Raw genomic sequence first — 20,816 nt, forward strand, 5'->3', positions numbered from 1 at the left:
AATGAACCTTTAATATTTTGAAAATTCTTTGACTCTGTTAGTATTGCCTTCCCAATTGTAGTTTTCACTATCTTTATCTGTAAACTAGGGGGTTCACGAGTCATTTACTGAGGTTCCTCCACAGATGCATTTTGTGTCTGATATGCACTCTTGTCTCCAATAGATGGTGCGCCGCTGGAGGGCTGGAGGGCTGGAGAGCCGAGTCCAGCACAGTGAATAGCACCCAGAAAGCAGCTTAGGAATTTATTTTTCCTTTAAATTAATTGGACAACGATCCCTTTCAGTTCTTGAGTGTTTTTATTCTGTGGTCTTTGTAAGTAACTTGCCTAGAGTTAGAGGGAAATCGATGCCTGAACTAGAACCAAAGTGCTCATCTGACTCATGAGGCCAGTACTCCTTGACAGTCTCCTGCTGGGTTACTTTCTGTTTCTGTTTTGTGGTGTGTTTGAATACAAGTACTGTTAGATGTGAAGACAGGCCTGCAGGAAGTGTAGATAATGAGGAAGGTTAAAGTAAGGAATGATCAGGAAAGTCATCTGTAATGCTTCGCTTGCTGGCAGGGAGGGTCCATACATTTTTCAGGGAAGTCAAGTTGGGGAGTAGAGTATGATTTAGGGGACAGAACTGGGTAAAGAGATTGCAGGGGACAGAGAACTAAATGTGGATCCAAATGATCCATCAAGGGTTTACAGCCATCTCAGCCTAGATGCAGTAGAGTTCAGTAAAGGATGATTAAGAACATGGAGCAATTAAAGAAAAACACACAAGATAATTAACCCAGCACCATTCAGATTTTGGCTCTGTGTAGCTAGGGGCTGCTGGTCTTGCTCCATTTCTTCTTAGTTTTTCTTTCTAATAATTGGCTTTTTTCTGCCTAACTGTGGAACTTTAGAGTTTCATTTTCTTTCCTTAGTATGTGTCAAATGCATCAAAAATTAGAAATGCAAAGAAAACAATTATTATTGTCTACCGCTTACTCCTTGGAAGAAGTTATGACCAACCTAGATAGCATATTGAGAAGCAGAGACATTACTTTGCCAACAAAGGTCCATCTAGTCAAGGCTATGGTTTTTCCAGTGGTCATGTATGGATGTGAGAGTCGGACTGTGAAGAAAGCTGAGTGCTGAAGAATTGATGCTTTTAAACTGTGGTGTTGGAGAAGACTCTTGAGAGTCCCTTGGATGGCAAGGAGGTCCAACCAGTCCATTCTGAAGGAGATCAGCCCTGGGATTTCTTTGGAAGGAATGATGCTAAAGCTGAGACTCCAGTACTTTGGCCACCTCATGGGAAGAGTTGACTCATTGGAAAAGACTCTGATGCTGGGAGGGATTGGAGGCAGGAGGAGAAGGGGACGACCGAGGATGAGATGGCTGGATGGCATCACCAACTTGATGGACGTGAGTCTGAGTGAACTCCGGGAGTTGGTGATGGACAGGGAGGCCTGGCATGCTGTGATTCATGGGGTTGCAAAGAGTTGGACACGACTGAGCGACTGACCTGAACTGAGTGGTGTCAGAGCTGGAGGATATGCTTCCAGTGGTCAGCAGCAGCAGACTTTGGACACCCACATTCTGTATCCAGCAGTAAGGAAACAAAAGTTTGTTTTTACCAAGTAATGACACATCACTGATACCTGAAAATCACAAATTTGAAGCCTTTGTTTGCTTGCTTTATAAAATGCTTCATCTCAAGATTGGAGGCCTCAGCTTCTCTCTGTTTGGTTCACTGAGGGACCCCCAGTGCCTCACAGGGTACAGAATGGGTCCTTAGTGAATGTTTTTTGACTAATTGAATGCTTATACTTATATAGTACTTTAGTATATATTTGCAGTATAATTTTTACAGTAGCTCTGTGGGTGGGTTGGGTAAAATTATTGTTTTTAGATGAGAAAACAGATTCAGAGAGACTAAGAGACCTCATCAGGGATAATAAGTGGTAGAGCCTAAGTCTCAAACTTAGATTTTCTCATTTTAAGTCCAACTTAAAAAAAAAAACAACAACAAAGTTTTATCAGACTGTTTCTTTCCTTTGAGACTTAAGTAACCTTAGAAGGAAGAGCTAGTAAGGTGGGGGAAATATGGTCTTCCCGTGAGAAACCTTTTATGATGGTAGTAGCAGGGCAGGGGCCCTGGTAAACAGACCACCTGTGTTCCAATAACACCTCTGCTCCTTGCTGACTGTATAGCCTTGGGCAACAAAGTCCACCTAACCCTTCTCTGCTCCACTTCCCCATCTGCGAAATGAATGTAATAGGAGTCCTACACTCAAAAGGATTATTATGAGAAGTAGGTCAAAGGAATTGATAACGTTTGTTAGATAAATGAAAAATAAATATGAACACTGTGTGTGATTTCCATGAGCTAATAGAACTTTTTTGTTGTTCAGTCATTAAGTTGTGTCCAACTCTTTGTGACCCCATGGATTGCAGCATACCAGGCTCCTCTGTCCTCCACTAACAGAATTTAGGAAGTTATAAACTGAAACTGTCTCTTGGACAGGGAGATCAGACCAGTCAATACTAAGGGAGCTCAACCCTGAATATTCACTGGAAGGACTGATGCTGAAGCTCCAGTATTTTGATCACCTGATGCAAACAGATGACTCCTTGGAACAGTCCCTGATGCTGGGAAAGACTGAGGACAGAAGGAGAAGAGGGCATTTAGAGGATGAGATGGCTGGATGGCAGCACTGATGCAATGAGCATGAACTTGGGCAAGCTCATGGTAAGGGACAGGGAGGCCTGGCATGCTGCAGTCCATGGGGTCACAGAGAGTCAGACACGACTGGGAAACTGAACAACAACAAACTGAAACTGAGCACATAAGCCTCTGGTGGTAAGAAGTTGATCATGACTAGGTTTTATTTTCATTTGGTTTGGTTTCTGAGTTGCCTTAGTCTTTTGCAGGTTAACTAAATTCAACCCAAACCGTATTTTTCAGCTGCATTTTTTATCAGCTGGAGCCACTCTCTTTACCTGTCTTCATTTGAAAAAAAAAGTTTTTAAATCTGCATTTTCCTAGAAATCTGCAATGATAAATTGCTCCTTTTCCCTAAGAGCCTAATTATAGTTCATACTTTCACCTAGTCAGATATATATATTCTGTGAGAATTCAGCATTTATTCATACCACCTGTAAACTTGGCCAGTGCTCTTATTGTGTGCTTTTTTACATATGTTTTGTAAAAATAATGGCAGTTTTTTAGAGTTTAGTCTGTGCTTTGCAAAGATCTTTTCATTTAATTCTTAAACCAAAACACCTGTGGGATAGATGATGCCCTATTGAGAAACTGAAGTTCAGAGAATGTGACTTCCCCAAAGTGACACATCTGGTTAAGGTGGCAGCATTATTTAAACTCTGACTTCGAAGCTCAAGATCTTAACATCTATTTTATGTTGCCTCTTATCACTCCGTGGAGAGAGTGTCAGTATTAGAATGTTAGTACCTGGAAGACAAGTTTCCAGATCTGTGAAGCAAAATTCGCATAGAGAACTTCAGAGTCTTAGGAACAATTGACTCTTAGTACATCTAGAGGGGAATAGAGTTAGTTATAATCATAATATTAATTTTGATGACAGACTGAATTTTTATTTTTGAAAGTATGTCTTCTTTTAAACATATTCTTGTTTTTTAAATAATTGATTCAGCACGTCTTTGTATGACCAACAGCTCTGCTTTATTGGAAATTTTCTCTTTCTGTTTTGTCAGAAATTGAACCTATCTGCTTTGCTTTTATATTTTGTGCTCAGTCTAGGTGGCAAGTATAGGTCATTTTACATGCTATTTTTGTCAAGTAGATATTAAAGCTTCTAATAGAATGAATTCAGCAGAGCTGATTTGTTTGTCTTAGAACATAGTTTTTCCTAGTATTTACCACTTTTTCTTAGTCGTAACTAGTCCCAGGCACTTATTGGCTACAGTGATGTCATTAAATTTCAGCTGTGATGGTATCTTAAACTTCACAGACATTCCATATCTCCTCTCTCTTGTTAAATTAAATGCATATACTAGAATCAACTAGAATTTTAATCTTTTCCCTCCAAAATGGAAAATTTAATAAGTAACTGTTAACCTTGCTTTTTCTATTTTTCACTTAGTACCAGAAGAAAACATTGCAACTATGAAGTATGGAGCCCAGGTTGTGAAAGGGGAGCTGAAGTCTGCCTTATTAGATGGCGACACTCAGAACTATGATTTGGATCATGGATTTTCTAGGCACCCAATTGATGATGACTGTCGTTCTGGCATTGAGATTAAGCTAGGTCAGCCGTCCATTATCAATCATATACGGATCCTCCTGTGGGACCGAGATAGCCGGTGAGTCATTAGCATGACTTGGAGAGAAACTGACATGTTGGATTGAGATGGCCTAACTTTGTGGTCATCAGCTTTGGTTTTACAGATTTGATGTTTTATATCTTTGTCATCATTTTGCTGTTTCTCTTGAAGTTTAGTTTTAGGGGAAGAATTAAGTACATTTCTTTAAAATAACGTTTTTTGTTTCTTTTCTGTGTATGAAAGTAATGAACATGTGTTTATTGTGGAAAACATAGAAAATACAGAAAAGCACAAAGAAGAAAATAAAAATCACTAGTAATCTCACTGCCTATTTTTTATCTTTGTACTAGTCTAACTAGCATTTTTTGTTATGCATAGTGATATAAACACACACAAACACACACAAAACAGAAACCTGTAAAACCACACATAGTTTTACAAAATAAAGATCAGATATACAAAAAGTAACTTCACTTTTTAATGAAAACATTGTGAATATTCTATGCTTTTAAAATGTTACTTAAAAAAATTTTTTTTTAGGGACTTCCCTGGTTTTCCCGTGGCTAGGACTCTGCGCTCCCAATGCAGGGGACCTGGGTACAGTCTCTGGTCAGGGAACTAGATCCCACATGTTGCCACTGTAAGTTCGCATGCCACACTGAAGAGCCTGCATAGCTGCACCAGAGATCGAAGATCCTGTTTGCTGCAGCTAAGATCCAGCGCAGCCAAAATAAATAAATTAATTAAAAAATTTTTATTGAAGTATAGTTTATTTACAATATTGTTTTTAATTTCTGCTGTACAGCAAAGTGATTCAGTTATATATATATACATACACACATACACACATATATTTTTTTTCATATTCTTTTCTATTATGGTTTATCATAGGATATTGACTGTAATTCCCTGTGCTATACAGTAGGTCCTTGTTTATCCATGTAAAATGTTACTTTTAATGATTGTTTGGTATTTTCCACCATTTGGGTTACCACTATGTATTTACTTGATTGATTACTTTTAGATATTATAAAAACTTTAAAAATCTATTTTATACTATGGATAAAGAAAAAAATTGTCTTTTAGTGTGGATAAATATCATTATCAAAACAAAATTGTGAAAAAGATTTGGTGGGGTCCAGCCTAGAAACCCACCAGTTTCAAAAGTTGACCTTTCTTTCTAGCCACTCTGGTTTTCACCCACTGTGGTGTCTGGATTCAGCCATGATGGCAGAAGTACCAGACCAGTAGGGTGACTCTACTGAACAGTCTCCCTCATTACTGCTTATCTTTAACCTAAACCCTACATACCCAGATACTGGTGTGCAGTCTCTGAGGCCCTACTCATGTTTTTTAAGTCTAGGCAAGAAGGGCTTAATAGTAAGGATGATGAAACCCTGCAGATCTTGCTGGTTAATTCATTTTTCTTGTTAGCACCACTGAACACCACACTGGGCTTTCAGGCCATTTGAACCAAGTGTGAGGGAAGCTTTATGAAGGGAGAGCCAGCATTTCCCATGTGTGTGGCTGTTGGAGGTTATCTCTTGGTTATCTGTTCCCTTTATATTAAGAATATATTTCCTGATATGTATCTTATTGGATATAATACGATGTTTGTTTGGCATGTATTATGTATTATCATGTATTATTTCCATGAGTCTCTGATTAATAATTGTAGTAGGTACTGTTCTAGAAGTTTTACATATATTCATTCATTTAATTAATGATTAAATTAGTATAAAAATAATAAAAGATAAAGGTTAGCACATTTGAAAGTAGTTATCATTTCCAGGATGTTAAATATTTATAGGCCACTTTGTTTTAGTATGTGCGTTACATTCACAGGGGACTTTACCACGTACCAGTTGTTATCTCACAGAAGTTGTTATCATTCTAAGCAAAGGTGAGAAATTCAGAATCTTAAGCCAAAAAGATTCTGACATGTGTTGTAAAATTATATCCTACATTGCTGATAACCCAGAGAGGTTCAATAAAAGGTTATAACCAGTTTGAGACTGAGCGATAAAATGAATGGGAGTGAGGGGACAGCAGAAAATGAGGGGATGACACCAAATAAGCTGAGCTTTTCTGGTCACAACTGTTGGTTGCAGGCTGACATTTATGGTCACCTAAATCTTCCGAGATTGTTCCCGTTGATATTACAGTACAAGTAATAACTGCATCTCAAATTTAAATTTGGCTTATGACAGGGGAATATAGATTTGTCCAGGATGGGACCAGCATGTAATGGTCCAGGGTAGCTGACCAGGGGAGGATGATAGGCTGTTTTCATTACTGGCAGATTATTAGCTGCCAAATTTTAAGTTGTACGGAAAAGAAACACGTAATATCTCTTCACCCATGTCATTTATTGTTCTGCAGGCTGTGTTTGTGTGTGGGATGGTAGGAGGCTGGGAGGGATCAGGAGATAACCTGGCCTCAGTGAGGAAATGTTCAGAGTTGCCTTTCCTCCTGAGAGAGTAGGGCTGAGCACCCAGGCCGATGAAGGCAGAAGGAGAAAGCACCCTTCTCTATTTTCTGTCCTCTCTCTGTCATGGCTTTATTAATCTGCAAATATGGTGTGTGCAGGGCATCCTGGTCCTGTTATGTCTTCTATACCTGATAACATGCCAAGCACCTTGCTAGACCCTTAATATATGCAGATACGATATGGCATGGTACATGCTCTTAAGCAACTTGAGATTTTCCCTGGTGGCTCAGCAATAAAGAATCTGCCTGTGATGCAGGAGACTCAAGTTCAGTCCCTTTGTCAGGAAGATCCTCTGAAGAAGGAAATGGCAACCCACTCCAGTATTCTTGCCTGGGAAATCCTATGGACAGCGGAGCCTGGTGAGCTACAGTCTGTGAGTCACAAAAGAGTTGGACATGACTTAGTGACTAAGCAACAAGTTCTTAAGCAGCTTGAGAGCTAATAAGGCAGACAGACATGCGAAGAGATAACTTCAATACATATTGTAAATGCTGTGTTAGGGGGATCTATACAGATTTCATCATCAGGATTTGGTCATTGTTCAGAAAACCTAATTCATGAGTAGTGTATTTTTTGTACCTTTTAACATTTTATTAAAATACCACTTGTTATTTTAATATGGTCCTTTTTTTCTCCCTTTTTCCTTTTGATTTATAGGTCTTATTCATACTTCATTGAAGTGTCAATGGATGAACTTGACTGGATCAGAGTGATTGATCATTCGCAGTATTTGTGTCGTTCCTGGCAAAAGTTATATTTTCCAGCCCGTGTCTGCAGGTAGTTCTCATGGCTTATAAATGATATTGATGTTTGTCTAAAGAGATATGAATGTTGAGAAACAGATTTTATTTTCTGTCTCATAGAAGAAAAGTTTTTCAGGGTATCAGCTACCAAATGCATTCCGACTAAAACACTTAGGAAAACTGTGGAAAATTAACATCTTAATATTTATAGTGTACTGTGAAACTGTTTTGTACCATGTTTATGTAGTAGACCTGTAAATGGATAAGAAGGGACCCTGAGATGTGGAAATGCTTTTTAAATTCCATGCTATACCTTGAAAGCAGAGCTGTTGTTGGTGGGTGCGTTCTTTCCACAAAAGCCAGGAAAGATATTTTTGGAGGCTTCCCTGGCAGTCCTCAGGGCCAGGAGATTTTTGGATGCCTTTGTGTATGTTCTGAATATCTTTGTTCTTTTTCTAGATCAGTGAATATCAGTGGGATTTGACAGAGCAGGTGTTTCTAAGTGGGGTTGTGTTTGGGGCAAAGGAGGCTGAGCTGGTGGGGTTCTAGATTCACACCCTCCCTTCAACCAGAGCACCTTAAGTATTATTGTTGTTATATATTTTAGCTCCATGTAAGTTTGTTTTTTAAAACAGTATTGATAAACTATTCTAACGTTTCATATTCTTACTTTAGGTATAAGCCATCTTTAAAGCTTTCTTTCTGAAATTCTGTAAAACCAGGATGAATGATGAATTGAGGAGTTGGGAAAAGCGGTTAAAGACCCCTGAAATTCTGTTGTTTTTTTCTGTTGTGCTTTTCCCCTTGGAAATTGCCCTTCAGATATCACCCTAACTCAAGAGATCAAAGGCAAGAAAGTGATTGGTTTGTTTAGTTAGGTGTGACAAGAAGAGAAGGGAAGGGATATGGTGGGTATAAGCCAGGGAGCATGTGGAGCAGGCCTCCTTACCCCCAACCCTAACTCCCCTCCACATCCTTACTCGTGTTCCCGACTGACATCCAGTGTGGCTGAGCTGGAGCAGATGGGGCTGCCCCACAGCATTTACTCTCTTGGTCAGAAGATACCCTTATACTTATTTAATGCATGATCTAACAGCATCAGGCTGAATTCTTACTCCCTCCACAGGAACACCACAAAACCTTTCAGCCTCTGGTACTGTAACAAATGTTGCCTACATTTTTTTTAATTTTTATTATGGGTATGACCAGACACATTATTGTTACCCAAGAATCCTCTTGTGTGGAAATGAAGAAAATCAATTTCATTTCCCCAAAGAGGAAGTAAAGTGTCTCAGGTCTGGCAGTTGCTCTTTTATCAGAGGGGTTTTGAATGTATTAAAATGAGAGGGACAAGAAATTGAGTGAAGATTCTGTGTCTCAGAACTGCCTAGGGATACTTTGAGAGTGACAGAGGTGCCCCGAAGTGGAGGACAGGATTGAGTCTGCATCAACTCACATTATTATGGTTGTATCAGGTTAAAAAATAAGCAGTGTAACAACCGGAATGTCTGATGTGGTCCAAAGGACTCTGTGTTTGTATTTAATTTGAAACCCTAGAAGCATGACACCCAGGACGAATTGTTGTGCCTGTGATACCAGCTGTGATAAAGGCCATGTGCTTTACTCACCTGAAAACTCCTGCCTTGAGGAGGGAGACATGTGCCCTCAGTCATGATCCGTGGCTTTTAGAAAATGTAATTCTCTTGTTCACTAATGGACATTATTTATACTCCCTTTTCCTTATTTTGTCTCTTCTGTGTGGCCTTGCCTTTGTTTTGGTTTTGTGTGCTATAGAGCCTGGCTATATTCGCGATGCTAATTTTTGTCCTGTTATAGCCACCTCCCAATGCTGGTAGAGAAAACCTGAGCAAAGGTGGTGTTAGAGATAGTGATAACAAGAAAGGAGGGAGTCCTGAATGCATTTTAGTGAGAAAAATATTTTAATATTTATAACCACTTTAACTTATCATATATTTTTAAAATATTTATTTATTTGGCTGTGCCGAGTCTTGGTTGCAGCACGTGGGATCTTTAGTTGCAGCATGTGGGATCCAAGTCCCTGAGTAGGGATCAAACCTGGGCCCCCTGCATTCGGAATGCAGAGTCTTAGCCAGTGGAAGAAGTCCCCTAACTTATCATATTACTTAATACATTCCATCATAAGCTCTGCCTTTTGTGATAGTTTGGAATTTTGGTAGTATTTTAAAATGAACTTAGTGAGCCCCTATTGATTATCCAAAGATGCCTTGTGCTTGGTGTTTCTTATCTTCACAATCATTTATTGACTACCTAACTCCAGTGTTCTTGCCTGGAGAATCCCGGGGACAGAGGAGCCTGGTAGGGGGCCGTCTCTGGGGTTGCACAGGGTCGGACATGACTGAAGTGACTTAGCAGCAGCAGCAGCAAGCAGTGTTCTAAATACACTTCTTCCAGAGACTTTACTGGGCACATTTACATTCTTTATTTCTTTAGCACGTAAGTGTTCAGTTTGCATTATGTTAGTTAATTTGCACATTTGTATGTCACCTTTGTTCTTCAGTATCCTTTACATGTTTGTCTTATTTCTAATACCAAATTATAAGCTCTTGGGAGTAAGGACTGTGGATTCTAATCTTTTAGTATTCTTGTATGGTATTCAGGCTATGTAGGTATGCAGTAGATAATCTGTAAATGCTAGCACGAGTTTGGGGTCAAGGCACTGACCAGGTAATGACAAGAGATTAATTCAATATTAATATGTATATATTTTCATTGGTGTTTTTTACCCATGTGTCTGTTAAAATGTAAATCTGTGCTGGAAAACTTTGGATTGGTAAATGCTGTGACAGCAGTGTAAGAAAGTGGTCTGCTCTTTCTTTCTGGGCCCTTTTCAGGAATGCATGGTTGGGTTAAGTGGACCGCTCAATGTAGCCAAAAGCTTAGACTAAGCACAGCCCCGCTAGCCCCCAGCTGGAGATGAAGAAAAGTGACTTGTCAGTTCTCGTACAGTTTTCCGTATGGTTCAGTTCAGTTCAGTCGCTCAGTTGTGTCTGCCTCTTTGTGACCCCATGGACTGCAGCACACCAGGCTTCCCTGTCCGTCACCAACCGTCAGAGCTTGCTCAAACTCATGTCCATCAAGTCGGTGATGCCATCCAACCATCTCATCCTCTGTTGTCCCCTTCTCCTTCTGCCTTCAATCTTGCCCAGCATCAGGGTCTTTTCCAGTGAGTCAGCTCTTTGCATCAGGTGGCCAAAGTATTGGCATTTCAGCTTCAACATTGGTCCTTCCAATGAAACTCAGGACTGGTCTCCTTTAGGATGGACTGGTCAGATCTCCATGCAGTCCAAGGAACTCTCAAGAGTCTTCTCCAACACCACAGTTCAAAAGTATAAATTCTTTGGAGCTCAGCTTTTTTTATAGTCCAACTCTCACATCCATACATGACTACTGGAAAAACCATAGCCTAGACTAGACAGACCTTTGTTGCCAAAGTAATGTCTCTGCTTTTTAATATGCTGTCTAGGTTGGTCATAGCTTTTCTTCCTAGGAGCAAGTGTCTTTTAATTTCATGGCTACAGTCACCATCTGCATTGATTCTGGAGCCCAAAAAAAGTCAGTCACTGTTTCCACTGTTTCCCCATCTATTTGCCATGAAGTGATGGGACCAGATGCCATGATCTTAGTTTTTGAATGTTGAATTTTAAGCCAACTTTTTCACTCTCCTCTTTCATTTTCATCAAGAGGCTCTTTAGTTCCTCTTCACTTTCTGCCATAAGGGTGGTATCATCTGCCTATCTGAGGTTATTGATATTTTTCCCGACAATCTTGTTTGTATCTGTGCTTCATCCAGCCCAGCATTTCGCATGATGTACTCTGCATATAAGTTAAATAAGCAGGGTGACAATATACAGCCTTGATGTACTCCTTTCCTGATTTGGAACCAGTCCATTGTTCCATGTCTGGTTCTGACTGTTGCTTCTTGACCTGCATACAGATTTCTCAGGAGCCAGGTATGGTGGTCTGGTATTCCCATCTCTTTAAGAATTTTCCAGTTTGTTGTGATCCACATGGTCAAAAGCTTTGGCATAGTCAATAAAGCAGAAGTATATGTTTTTCTGGAATTCTCTTGCTTTTTCTGTGATCCAGCAGATGTTGCCAATTTGATGTCTGGCTCCTCTGCCTTTTCTAAATCCGGCTTGAGCATCTGGAAGTTCTCGGTTCATGTGCTATCATTACTTTGCTAGCATGTGAGATGAGTGCAATTGTGTGGTAGTTTGAGCATTCTTTGGCATTGCCTTTCTTTGGGATTGGAATGAAAACTGACCTTTTCCAGTCCTGTGGCCACTGCTGAGTTTTCCAAATTTGCTGGCATAATGAGTGTAGCTCTGTAACAGCATCATCTTTTAGGATTTGAAATAGCTCAGCTGGAATTCCATCACCTCCACTAGCTTTGTTTGCAGTGATGCTTCCTAAGGCCCACTTGACCTCTTACTCCAGAATGTCTGGCTCTAGGTGAGTGATCACACCATCGTGGTTATCTGGGTCATGAAGATCTTTTTTTGTGTAGTTCTGTGTGCTTTTGCCACCTCTTCTTAACATTTTCTGCTTCTGTTAGGTCCATACCGTTTCTGTCTTTTATTGTGCCCATCTTTGCATGCAGTTTTACCTGATATCTCTAATTTTCTTGAAGAGATCTCTAGTCTTTTCCATTCTGATGTTTTCCTCTGTTTCTTTGCACTGATCGCGAGGAAGGCTTTCTTATCTCTCCTTGCTATTCATTGGAACTCTCCATTCAGATGGATATATCTTTCTGTTTCTCCTTCGCCTTTTGCTTCTCTCTCAGATATTTATAAGGCCTCCTCAGACAACCTTTTGCCTTTTTGCATTTTTTTTTTTCTTGGAGATGGTTATGATCACACCCTCCTGTACCATGTCATGAACCTCCGTCTTCAGGCACTCTTATCTGTTATATATGGTACTCAGAACCATCTTCTATCTCATCAGCTTTGTCTTTTTCAGGAAAAGACAATTTCTGCCATACCCATAAATTTCCCTACCTTTGCATTGTCTTCTTGGCTTTCTAAGAAACTCTCTTCAAGTCCTTGCATAGAGTTTTTAGATGGTGGAGCCTGGAACTGAACAAAAACCACTAATAAGAAGTGGAAATACTGAGTGCCCTGGAGATGCTTTAAAATATTTTTTCTGGCTATTTCTCAACATGGTGCTAGTATATTGGCAGCTGTGTAATGTTGCTGAAATATGAGAAGACTTGAAAACATGGATGTGAATGTGTGTAGAGGTAGCCTGCATGTGGCTGGTAGCTAGAATTACTAGAGCCATCTTGGGGTAAAACCTGAGAGTTGAAGGAGAAGAATAGTTGGCTTGAAAGCCAAGTTCTTAACAATGTACCTGTTGAGAGAGGAAAGGAAAGAATGGGTGGCAGATAGGTTTACTGCTGGTGCTGATTAGAGAAGTGAGAGGAGAATGCAGAGGAGGCAGAAAGGGTATTGAACAGGGTGCAGCCTGACAGTTCAGAACATGACAGGAGGGTTGGACTCAGTTAACACTAACCTGGGCTTCTTTCTTCCTTTCCTTTTGTTTTTAATTATCAAAATGGAAATGTCATTTTATGACATTTTAATTATTAAATTATAATATAGTGTTAGTTGCTCAGTTGTGTCTGATTCTTTGCAACCCCACTGACTGTAGCCCACCAGGCTCCTCTGCCTGTGGAATTCTTCAGGCAAGAATACTGGAGTGGGTAGCCATCCCCTTCTCTTTGACCTTCCCGCCCCAGGGATCAAACCTGCGTCTCTTGCAGGTGGATTCTTTACTGTCTGAGCCACCGGAGAAGCCCAAATTATAGTATAGTATACATTTCAAATATTGATAAAGCCTGCCCTCTGATAAGGCTATACTTAGTTTCTACATTAGCACATAGAAATGCCCCTTCTCTGAGCCCTCACCAATGCAAGCATTGTCAACATTTGCCAATGTGATTTAAGATTTGTAAAAAAATTGCCTTATTTTAATTTGGATTACCTTTATCATCAGTGAAGTAGGATATCTTATAGTACTTGACATTGATTATTTCTCATTTATAAAAAGCCTATTTTTGTCTTCTGTATATTTTTCTTCCAGTGTAATTATCTTTTTGTTTTTGGCTTGTGAGAACTTTATGTTGATATCTGCATCTTGATATATATGTATAATATAATGTATATGTGTGGTATATATATTTATACTTATTTGTATATATATGTTTTATATGATTATACTCTTGCCTGTCATGTATTGTATATTTTATTAGTTTTTCCTATTTTATTAGTACTTTTTATCACATGGAATTTTATGTTTAAAAAAAGTAATCAACTCTGTCCCATCTTTTTTTATGGTTTCTGATAATCTGATATTATGTTTAGAAGGGGGTTCCTCACTCCAGCGTTAGAATGTTATATTTTTAGTTTTTCTACTTGTTATTTTTATCCTTATATCTAAATATTTAGTCCAGCCAGAATATTTTTCATGTATATTTTCAGATAGGGCAAGTCAGCTGACTGAGACCGTTCATTCAGCAATTGTTCTTAGCACACTGGTATGAACGGCCGGATTTGTCATGTGCTAAATTCTAACATATACTCGATTCCGTTCGTTGATTTCTTTGACTGTTAATGAAAGTGTTTTAGTCATTGTGGTTTCCCCTTCCCTCCTTTTTCTTCTTTTCTTAGAACTAGAGATAATACTGTGCCAAATGTGTCATGGACAAAAGGGTGTCGTAGAGCATCTGCTGGCCTTGCCTCTTAGTCTCACTGGTCATAGTAAGGTCACAAATGATGAAAAACATCTCACTAGAATGGTTCTGCTTTCACATACAATAAGACATTTAGGCGTGCTTCACCAGCTAAGAAAATAGATTTTTCTTTATTTATTCATCTTTATTTTCATCCATTACTTAACTCATTTCACAAATAACCTCCTACTTTGGGCTATGCATTGTATTAGGAACTGAGGCCGTAACACTGAAGAAGACTGCCAAGGTTTCTACTCTCATAGAACTTGGGAGGAACAGATATATACTGTAAGAAAACATCTGGTAATTTTAAGTGTTGTTAAAATGGTACTGTGATGTTGACCAGGGTCGAGGAAGTGAGTGGTTATTTAAAATAGGAGATTGTTGAAAGCCCGAGAGGGGAGCTGGGTGTTTCAAGCAGAGATTTAAGAGGATGATATTCTCTGGTCTTTGTTGTAGATATTTGGGCTTTCTTTGGTGTGCACTGAATGTTATTCAGGAGTAACTGGTCTACTGTAGGAGACCTCATTAGATGAATACTAAAACTGTGCTGCTTCTTGGTTTAGGGCACTTTAATCTCTTTTATTGCTACCATACATTCCGAGTCCCCTCTCATCCCTGCCATCATTAGATGCAGCATAATTTTTTCTACCCATTTTCATTAGATTATAGTACCTAACAGTGCTATAGATCTACAAGACATAAAACAAATTAGAAAATAAACATTGCTATTTATGGAAGCATCCTTTCCCTACCATATTAGCATTGTACAAAAGCATGTGCATCTTCCATTTTTTCTCTTTTGTTCTCCCCCAACCTCATACCTGGGCACTGGTGTATTTATTTACTTTTAAAGGCAGACAAGTTTACATTAATCAGTGGTTCTCATCAGGATGCTTTATAATCATACCTAGAATTATGCTGAGCCTTTATTTATATGATTCATGTCTTCAGAATTCAAGAAATGCCTTATTCAGATGTAAAGGAAGAAGGAACAGTTTCAGTTTTTAAAAGTAATCATTTTAGTTCGTACTTTAATAATAATTTAGTTTGAATTGTACCTCCACCTACAACTCTGATATCATAATTGAACTAATACGGAGTGACCTACAAGCAGAGGAACATTCTAAGAGTGCAAAGCAAAATGTAGCCACATGGTGTCACTAAATCATAACAGTTTTACTTGGGGCTGAAGCGAGATTAAAATTGCTTTTTTTAAAAACCATAGTTAAATATAAATTGTACTGAAGTCTGTGATTTGTGAAATAACATGTGAAGCTATTTGTACTATTTAAGTCTTTCTACTCATGTGGAGCATTAATTATGCCTGAAGTCCGCAGAGGTACATTCAGGTGCTAGCCAGCCCTTGACTCGTCATCTGCCAAGTATAGCAGATATGTGGGCTTCTGTAGTACAGCTATTCAGTTTCATACAAATAAGTTCTTTTTTTATCTTCCTTTCAAATTTTGAAATAAATAGAAGAATAACTCAAAGGAAATAGATCCATTAAATATTTATAAGGAATCAGGGAGCAGAAGAAAGGAGTGAAGAAAAGAGAGAGAGGGTTACAGGACCCCAGAGGAGAGACAGGAGAACATTTATTGAGTGTCTGTTGTGGGCCAGACACATACTGCTCCTTTATCAGTGATTCTTATGATAGCTCGAGCAGAGGAACACCACTACCTACCATAATTGTACAAATGCGGAAACTGAGCCTCAGAGAAGTTTAATATGCAGGTCTGTCGGATTACTGTTAACATCATAGTCTAACATTGCCTCTGCGGACTAAGGTGAAGAAGTAGCCCTGCTTAAGGGTAGGGGGAGACACGGGCCCCTGGACAAGCTCTTGCTGCCTCTTTGGCAGGAGCAGTGTCCAGGAGTGCTGGAATAGAGGGCCTGGGGTGGCCATACTCTGCTCTTGCCGGCCATAGTCCCCGTCATGACAAGGGTACTGAGGAGGAGGAGGAGGAGGCAGAACAATTTCCTCTTTTAAAATGCCCTAAAGGGAGTGTGGCAATCCTTTATGTATGTTTTGTCAGTTTTTCAATAGACCTTTGAATTTTCCTGCCCCTTAGTTCTCCACGAGATGATTTTAGGCTTTATTATTACGGAGTGCAGCTGATGCTCTTAACTCTTGATTTGTTTTGCTTCAGCTGTGTTTAGAAACAAGTTTTCGAATATTACAGAATTTCTCTTCACAAGATCTTTTTACATCTTGAACTGTTTCTTTTTTAGTTGATTAATTTTATGTTATTTTCACTTAGGATCCTCTTATTAGGCCAAAAATATTTCCCACCATGTTTTATATTCAGTAAGACCTTTGAGACATGGCTATGTGCTTAAGTTTTTCAATTGAATCTAGGCTTTTTGTTTTTGTTTTATTTAGTTTAAAGGCTAATAACATGTTGAGCTGCTTTTGTGTATAGTGGAGGAGTTGAAACATGAGAAAATAGAACAGGAAAATACTAAATTTTCCTTTGAATTTTATCTTATAATTTTAGACTATAAATTAGCATCTTTTGATAAGTGTGAGATGATGTTAATAACACCAATGACCTGTCATTACTACCGCAAACAGCCATTGTCTGTTTTTTATTCTGGAAGGGCAAGAACTATATTTGGTAGTAGTACAGTTGCTTCCCAAGCAATTTCAGGATTAAGTTCAGATAGTACCTCCCTAGTTGATCATTAAACATCTTTTTTCCCCTTGTTTTCCCTCTGCTTGTTGTACTGTGCTTAGTCGCTCAGTCGTGTCTGACTCTCCACGACCCCATGGACTTTAACAGCCCGCCAGGCTCCTCTGTCCATGGGGATTCTCCAGGCAAGAATACTCGAGTGGGTTCTATGCCCTCTTCCAGGGGATCATCCCAACCCAGGGACTGAACTCAGGTCTTCCACATTGCAGGTAGATTCTTCACCATGTGAGCCACCAGGGAAGTCCTTCCCTCTTCTTAATTATACTCTATTACTTATAGGACTTACTCATCAGACATTCATCCAACAAACATATTTTTTGAATACCTGTTATATCGCAGGCATTTAGTTTGGGTTCCAGCATAAAAGGATGAACAAGACACAGTTGCTGCTCTCACAAACTTCGTGATATAATAAGAGTGACAACTTTCTAACGATGGATAAAGTAAAATGTGATCGGTACAATAATAGATGTGTGTATATGTATGTGTGTGTATATATATATATATATGTTATCTTAGAACATAGTCATGGGAGGTCCTACAGAAGAGAGAATTTGGACAAAGGGATCAAGAGATTGAACAGGAAAAAGTATGGGAGAAAGGATGCTCTTTGTTCTTTTGCCAAAGGCAGAGTCTGCAGTGGACTTGGTCAAATCTAAACTCTTCACCCATAGCTCTGCATCACTGGGCCCTTCTGCTTCTCTAGCTTCTTTTTGGTTCTTAGTATAAATTCCAATTTTGGTCTCACCAGTCTAAATCATCTATTTAATGGGAGTTCCCTGGCAGTCCAGTGGTTTGGACTCCGAACTTTCACTGTTGAGGGCCTGGGTTCAGTCCCTGGTTGGGGAACTAAGATCCCACAAGTCATGCAGTAAGGCCAAAAAAAAAAAAAAAATTATGAATATGCCATCTGCTTATGCCTTCTACCTATACATGAGACTATAAATGACTGACACTTCTCTTTTCATGTGACCCTGTATAACTGTTTCAGGTATCTGGAACTTGGTTTCATTTAGTTTTTGTTTTATTTTTAATTTCTTTCAGTAAGACTAGAAGATTCCCTATGAAGAACCATAAACTAGATTAATTTTCACAAAGAATATTCAAAGAATAGTAAAAATCCCCAAGAAGTGAAGGAAAAAGAATCCCTCTTTTGGAGTCAGGATTTGAGTCAGTATGTCTTTTGCTTAGAAAAATAAGGCACTTTTGTAGGTACTTTGTGTTGGGTATATGCTGTCTATAAGGAAGTTGACATGAGTATACCAGTTCTCCAATTTGAGATCTGCTTTTGGAATATACTGGGCTGGCCAGAAAGTTCGTTTGTTTCTAAAAACCTGAACAAACCTTTTGGCCAACCCAGTATTTTGGCACTGTACTTTACCCACACCTATTTATGGGACTTAGGAAATCCTGAGTCAGGAACGCAGGAATTGAACTGTTGCGCATGGGACTGAGGGTCTGTCAAGGAGAAAACAAGGAAGGAATAGAAGACAAAGTCATCTGGGACTTTGCTGTTACTGCTGCTAAGTCGCTTCAGTCGTGTCCGACTCTGTGAGACCCCAGAGACAGCAGTCCACCAGGCTGCCCCGTCCCTGGGATTCTCCAGGCAAGAACACTGGAGTGGGTTGCCATTTCCTTCTCCAATGCATTAAAGTGAAAAGTGAAAGTGAAGTCGCTCAGTCGTGTCCAACTCCTAGCGACCCCATGGACTGCAGCCTACCAGGCTCCTCCATCCATGGGATTTTCCAGGCAAGAGTACTGGAGTGGGGTGCCATTGCCTTCTCCACATCTGGGACTTTAGTCTCCTTTATATGAGCTGGGTGCCTCCAGCATAGGAAACAGAGGCAAAGGTGAGCTATAGAAATGAGAGCAGAACCCCAGTAATTAATGGAAATAGTGGGGAAAGTGGTTCTAGGACCTCCATCCCAGCGTCTGGAGTGAATGAGGAAATAATGAACTTTCACTCACTTTTCTTTTTGGAAGTTCGAGAAGAAGGAAGGACTGCTAGATCTTGGAGGTTAAAAACAAACAAACGTGGACATGGGCTTATGTGTGAATTACATAATTGTTTTCCAGTCCTATTTACTTTGAAAATGGTAATCTAAAGAAGATACTGGTTAAGTAGTTAATAATTCTCTCAGTGGAGAATTAGCCCTATGTATATTTAAATTTTACTCCACATTGCCTAGCATTTATTGCTCTGACCTTTCATAACATTTATAGCTTGAATCACCTAATTTTGTCATTAATTACATAGTAGATCTTATATGCCCCTCTAATTTTTTTTTTTATGGTTCCTGGACCTCACTGTATATTCCTTTGGTAGTATTTGCTTATCAGATGTCTTGTTGAATCCTTTTAGCCCTCTAACATCCCTGAATTTAGATGGCTGGAAAATAGTCATTTTTTTTCTGGAGAAATCCTTGTAACATTTTTTCCCCAGTGTTAGAAGGAGATACTAGGAAATGAAAATATTTTATTCTTTTTGCAGAAAATATGCTTAAAGAGAACTGTATGTACATGTCCCATGGTTAATAAAATCATCAGAGCTTTATCAGTCATCATTATAAATGGTACAGGTTCTCTGGATCAGGGTGCTTTCTGTGGATACAAGGTTAGCTCAAGGGACACTGGACCAGAAGTAAAACCAGATTGCTTGTCGGCTGCCAGAAATTCTGGGCAGAGTGCCAGACTTGGTTCACCTTTAAAAATTCATCTCCCAGTATGAAAATAGAGGGCTTGATCCCTGCAAGGAATAGTGGTAGCATGAATACTTGGACTTCCTTTGGCCCAAAGTACTTTCATTGATGCTAGGAAAGGTGGGGGGACTGATTGGTGTGGACCAGCAGCTTTGACCTCATTTAACAGCTGCAATATTTTCTCTAGCAGCCTTACTTCATTATGTTTCAAATTATAATTTCATAAGTTAATAATTGTACTTCCAAATAATGTGGGTCATATATACACGTTGAATGTGTTCTGCCTGATAGGAAGCTGTAGGTTTAACTTCTAATAGTCATAGAAATTCTATGCACATTATGAAGCTATTAGGATGTAACAGCTGTTTAGTTCATTTCACCCTGCAAAAGAAATGTGATGCAGGCTAAAATGATCAGTAATTATGTATTTTGAAAGCGAAACCTCCAGTTACAGAAAGAGCTAATTTACACACTAGATACTGATAAAACTACAGTAAGCTATGAGTTTCAAAGTTAGTGTTATCTCCTGCCTAGGACTATGAAAGAGAATCTGTACCAAAAGACAGTTTTTTCCTCTTTGAAATGCTCTTTTACGTTGCCTATTGTAATTTTGAAGTTGCAAATCAACTGTAATGAAGAACTGTTTGATATCTTTCTAAAGAAAAAAATTAGAGGAATGTTAGAGGGAGTAGGATTTAGAAGGATTTCACTTTACTTCTGTTGATCAGGGCCTACCATCTGCCTTCCATTTAATGCTGTAGAAGCATGCTTGCGTTTCCCAGTTCTGAGCAGATGATGTGCATGATTTGTTGAGATATATGTGTATTCTGGACGTGTGTGCATGTGTATATACCTACGGCGCTTAAAATCACACTTGAAGTGTAAAACAGATAATGAGTCTCCATTTTGGGCTGATTTGCATATCCATCTCTTATACACAAAACAAAAGTCTACAATGATACTGATTTTCTTTTCTACTTTAGAATCAGCACTAACCAGCTGTCAACAAATATTTTGATTAAACAGTCTTCTTTATTGGGGAATTTTGGGGCACATTCTTTATATAAACACATTGTTTTCTTTGATTTCAAGGGACTTATTTTCAGTATGATTCATAGATGCATCACACTGGTAAGCT

General features: G+C 39.1%; 1 protein-coding gene across 1 annotated transcript in view; it reads left to right on the forward strand.

The window, feature by feature from the left end:
• Nucleotides 1–20,816, forward strand: part of BTBD9 (BTB domain containing 9) — a 404,236-nt gene that overhangs the window by 43,489 nt on the left and 339,931 nt on the right. The window contains exons 5-6 of the mRNA XM_040249776.1: nucleotides 4,097–4,316; nucleotides 7,426–7,545. Coding sequence (XP_040105710.1) covers nucleotides 4,097–4,316; nucleotides 7,426–7,545 — 340 coding nt within the window. The remainder of the gene's footprint in view (nucleotides 1–4,096; nucleotides 4,317–7,425; nucleotides 7,546–20,816) is intronic.

The sequence above is a fragment of the Oryx dammah genome, unplaced genomic scaffold (genome assembly GCF_014754425.2).
Source record: "Oryx dammah isolate SB20612 unplaced genomic scaffold, SCBI_Odam_1.1 HiC_scaffold_11, whole genome shotgun sequence".
Taxonomy (NCBI): Eukaryota; Metazoa; Chordata; class Mammalia; order Artiodactyla; family Bovidae; genus Oryx; species Oryx dammah.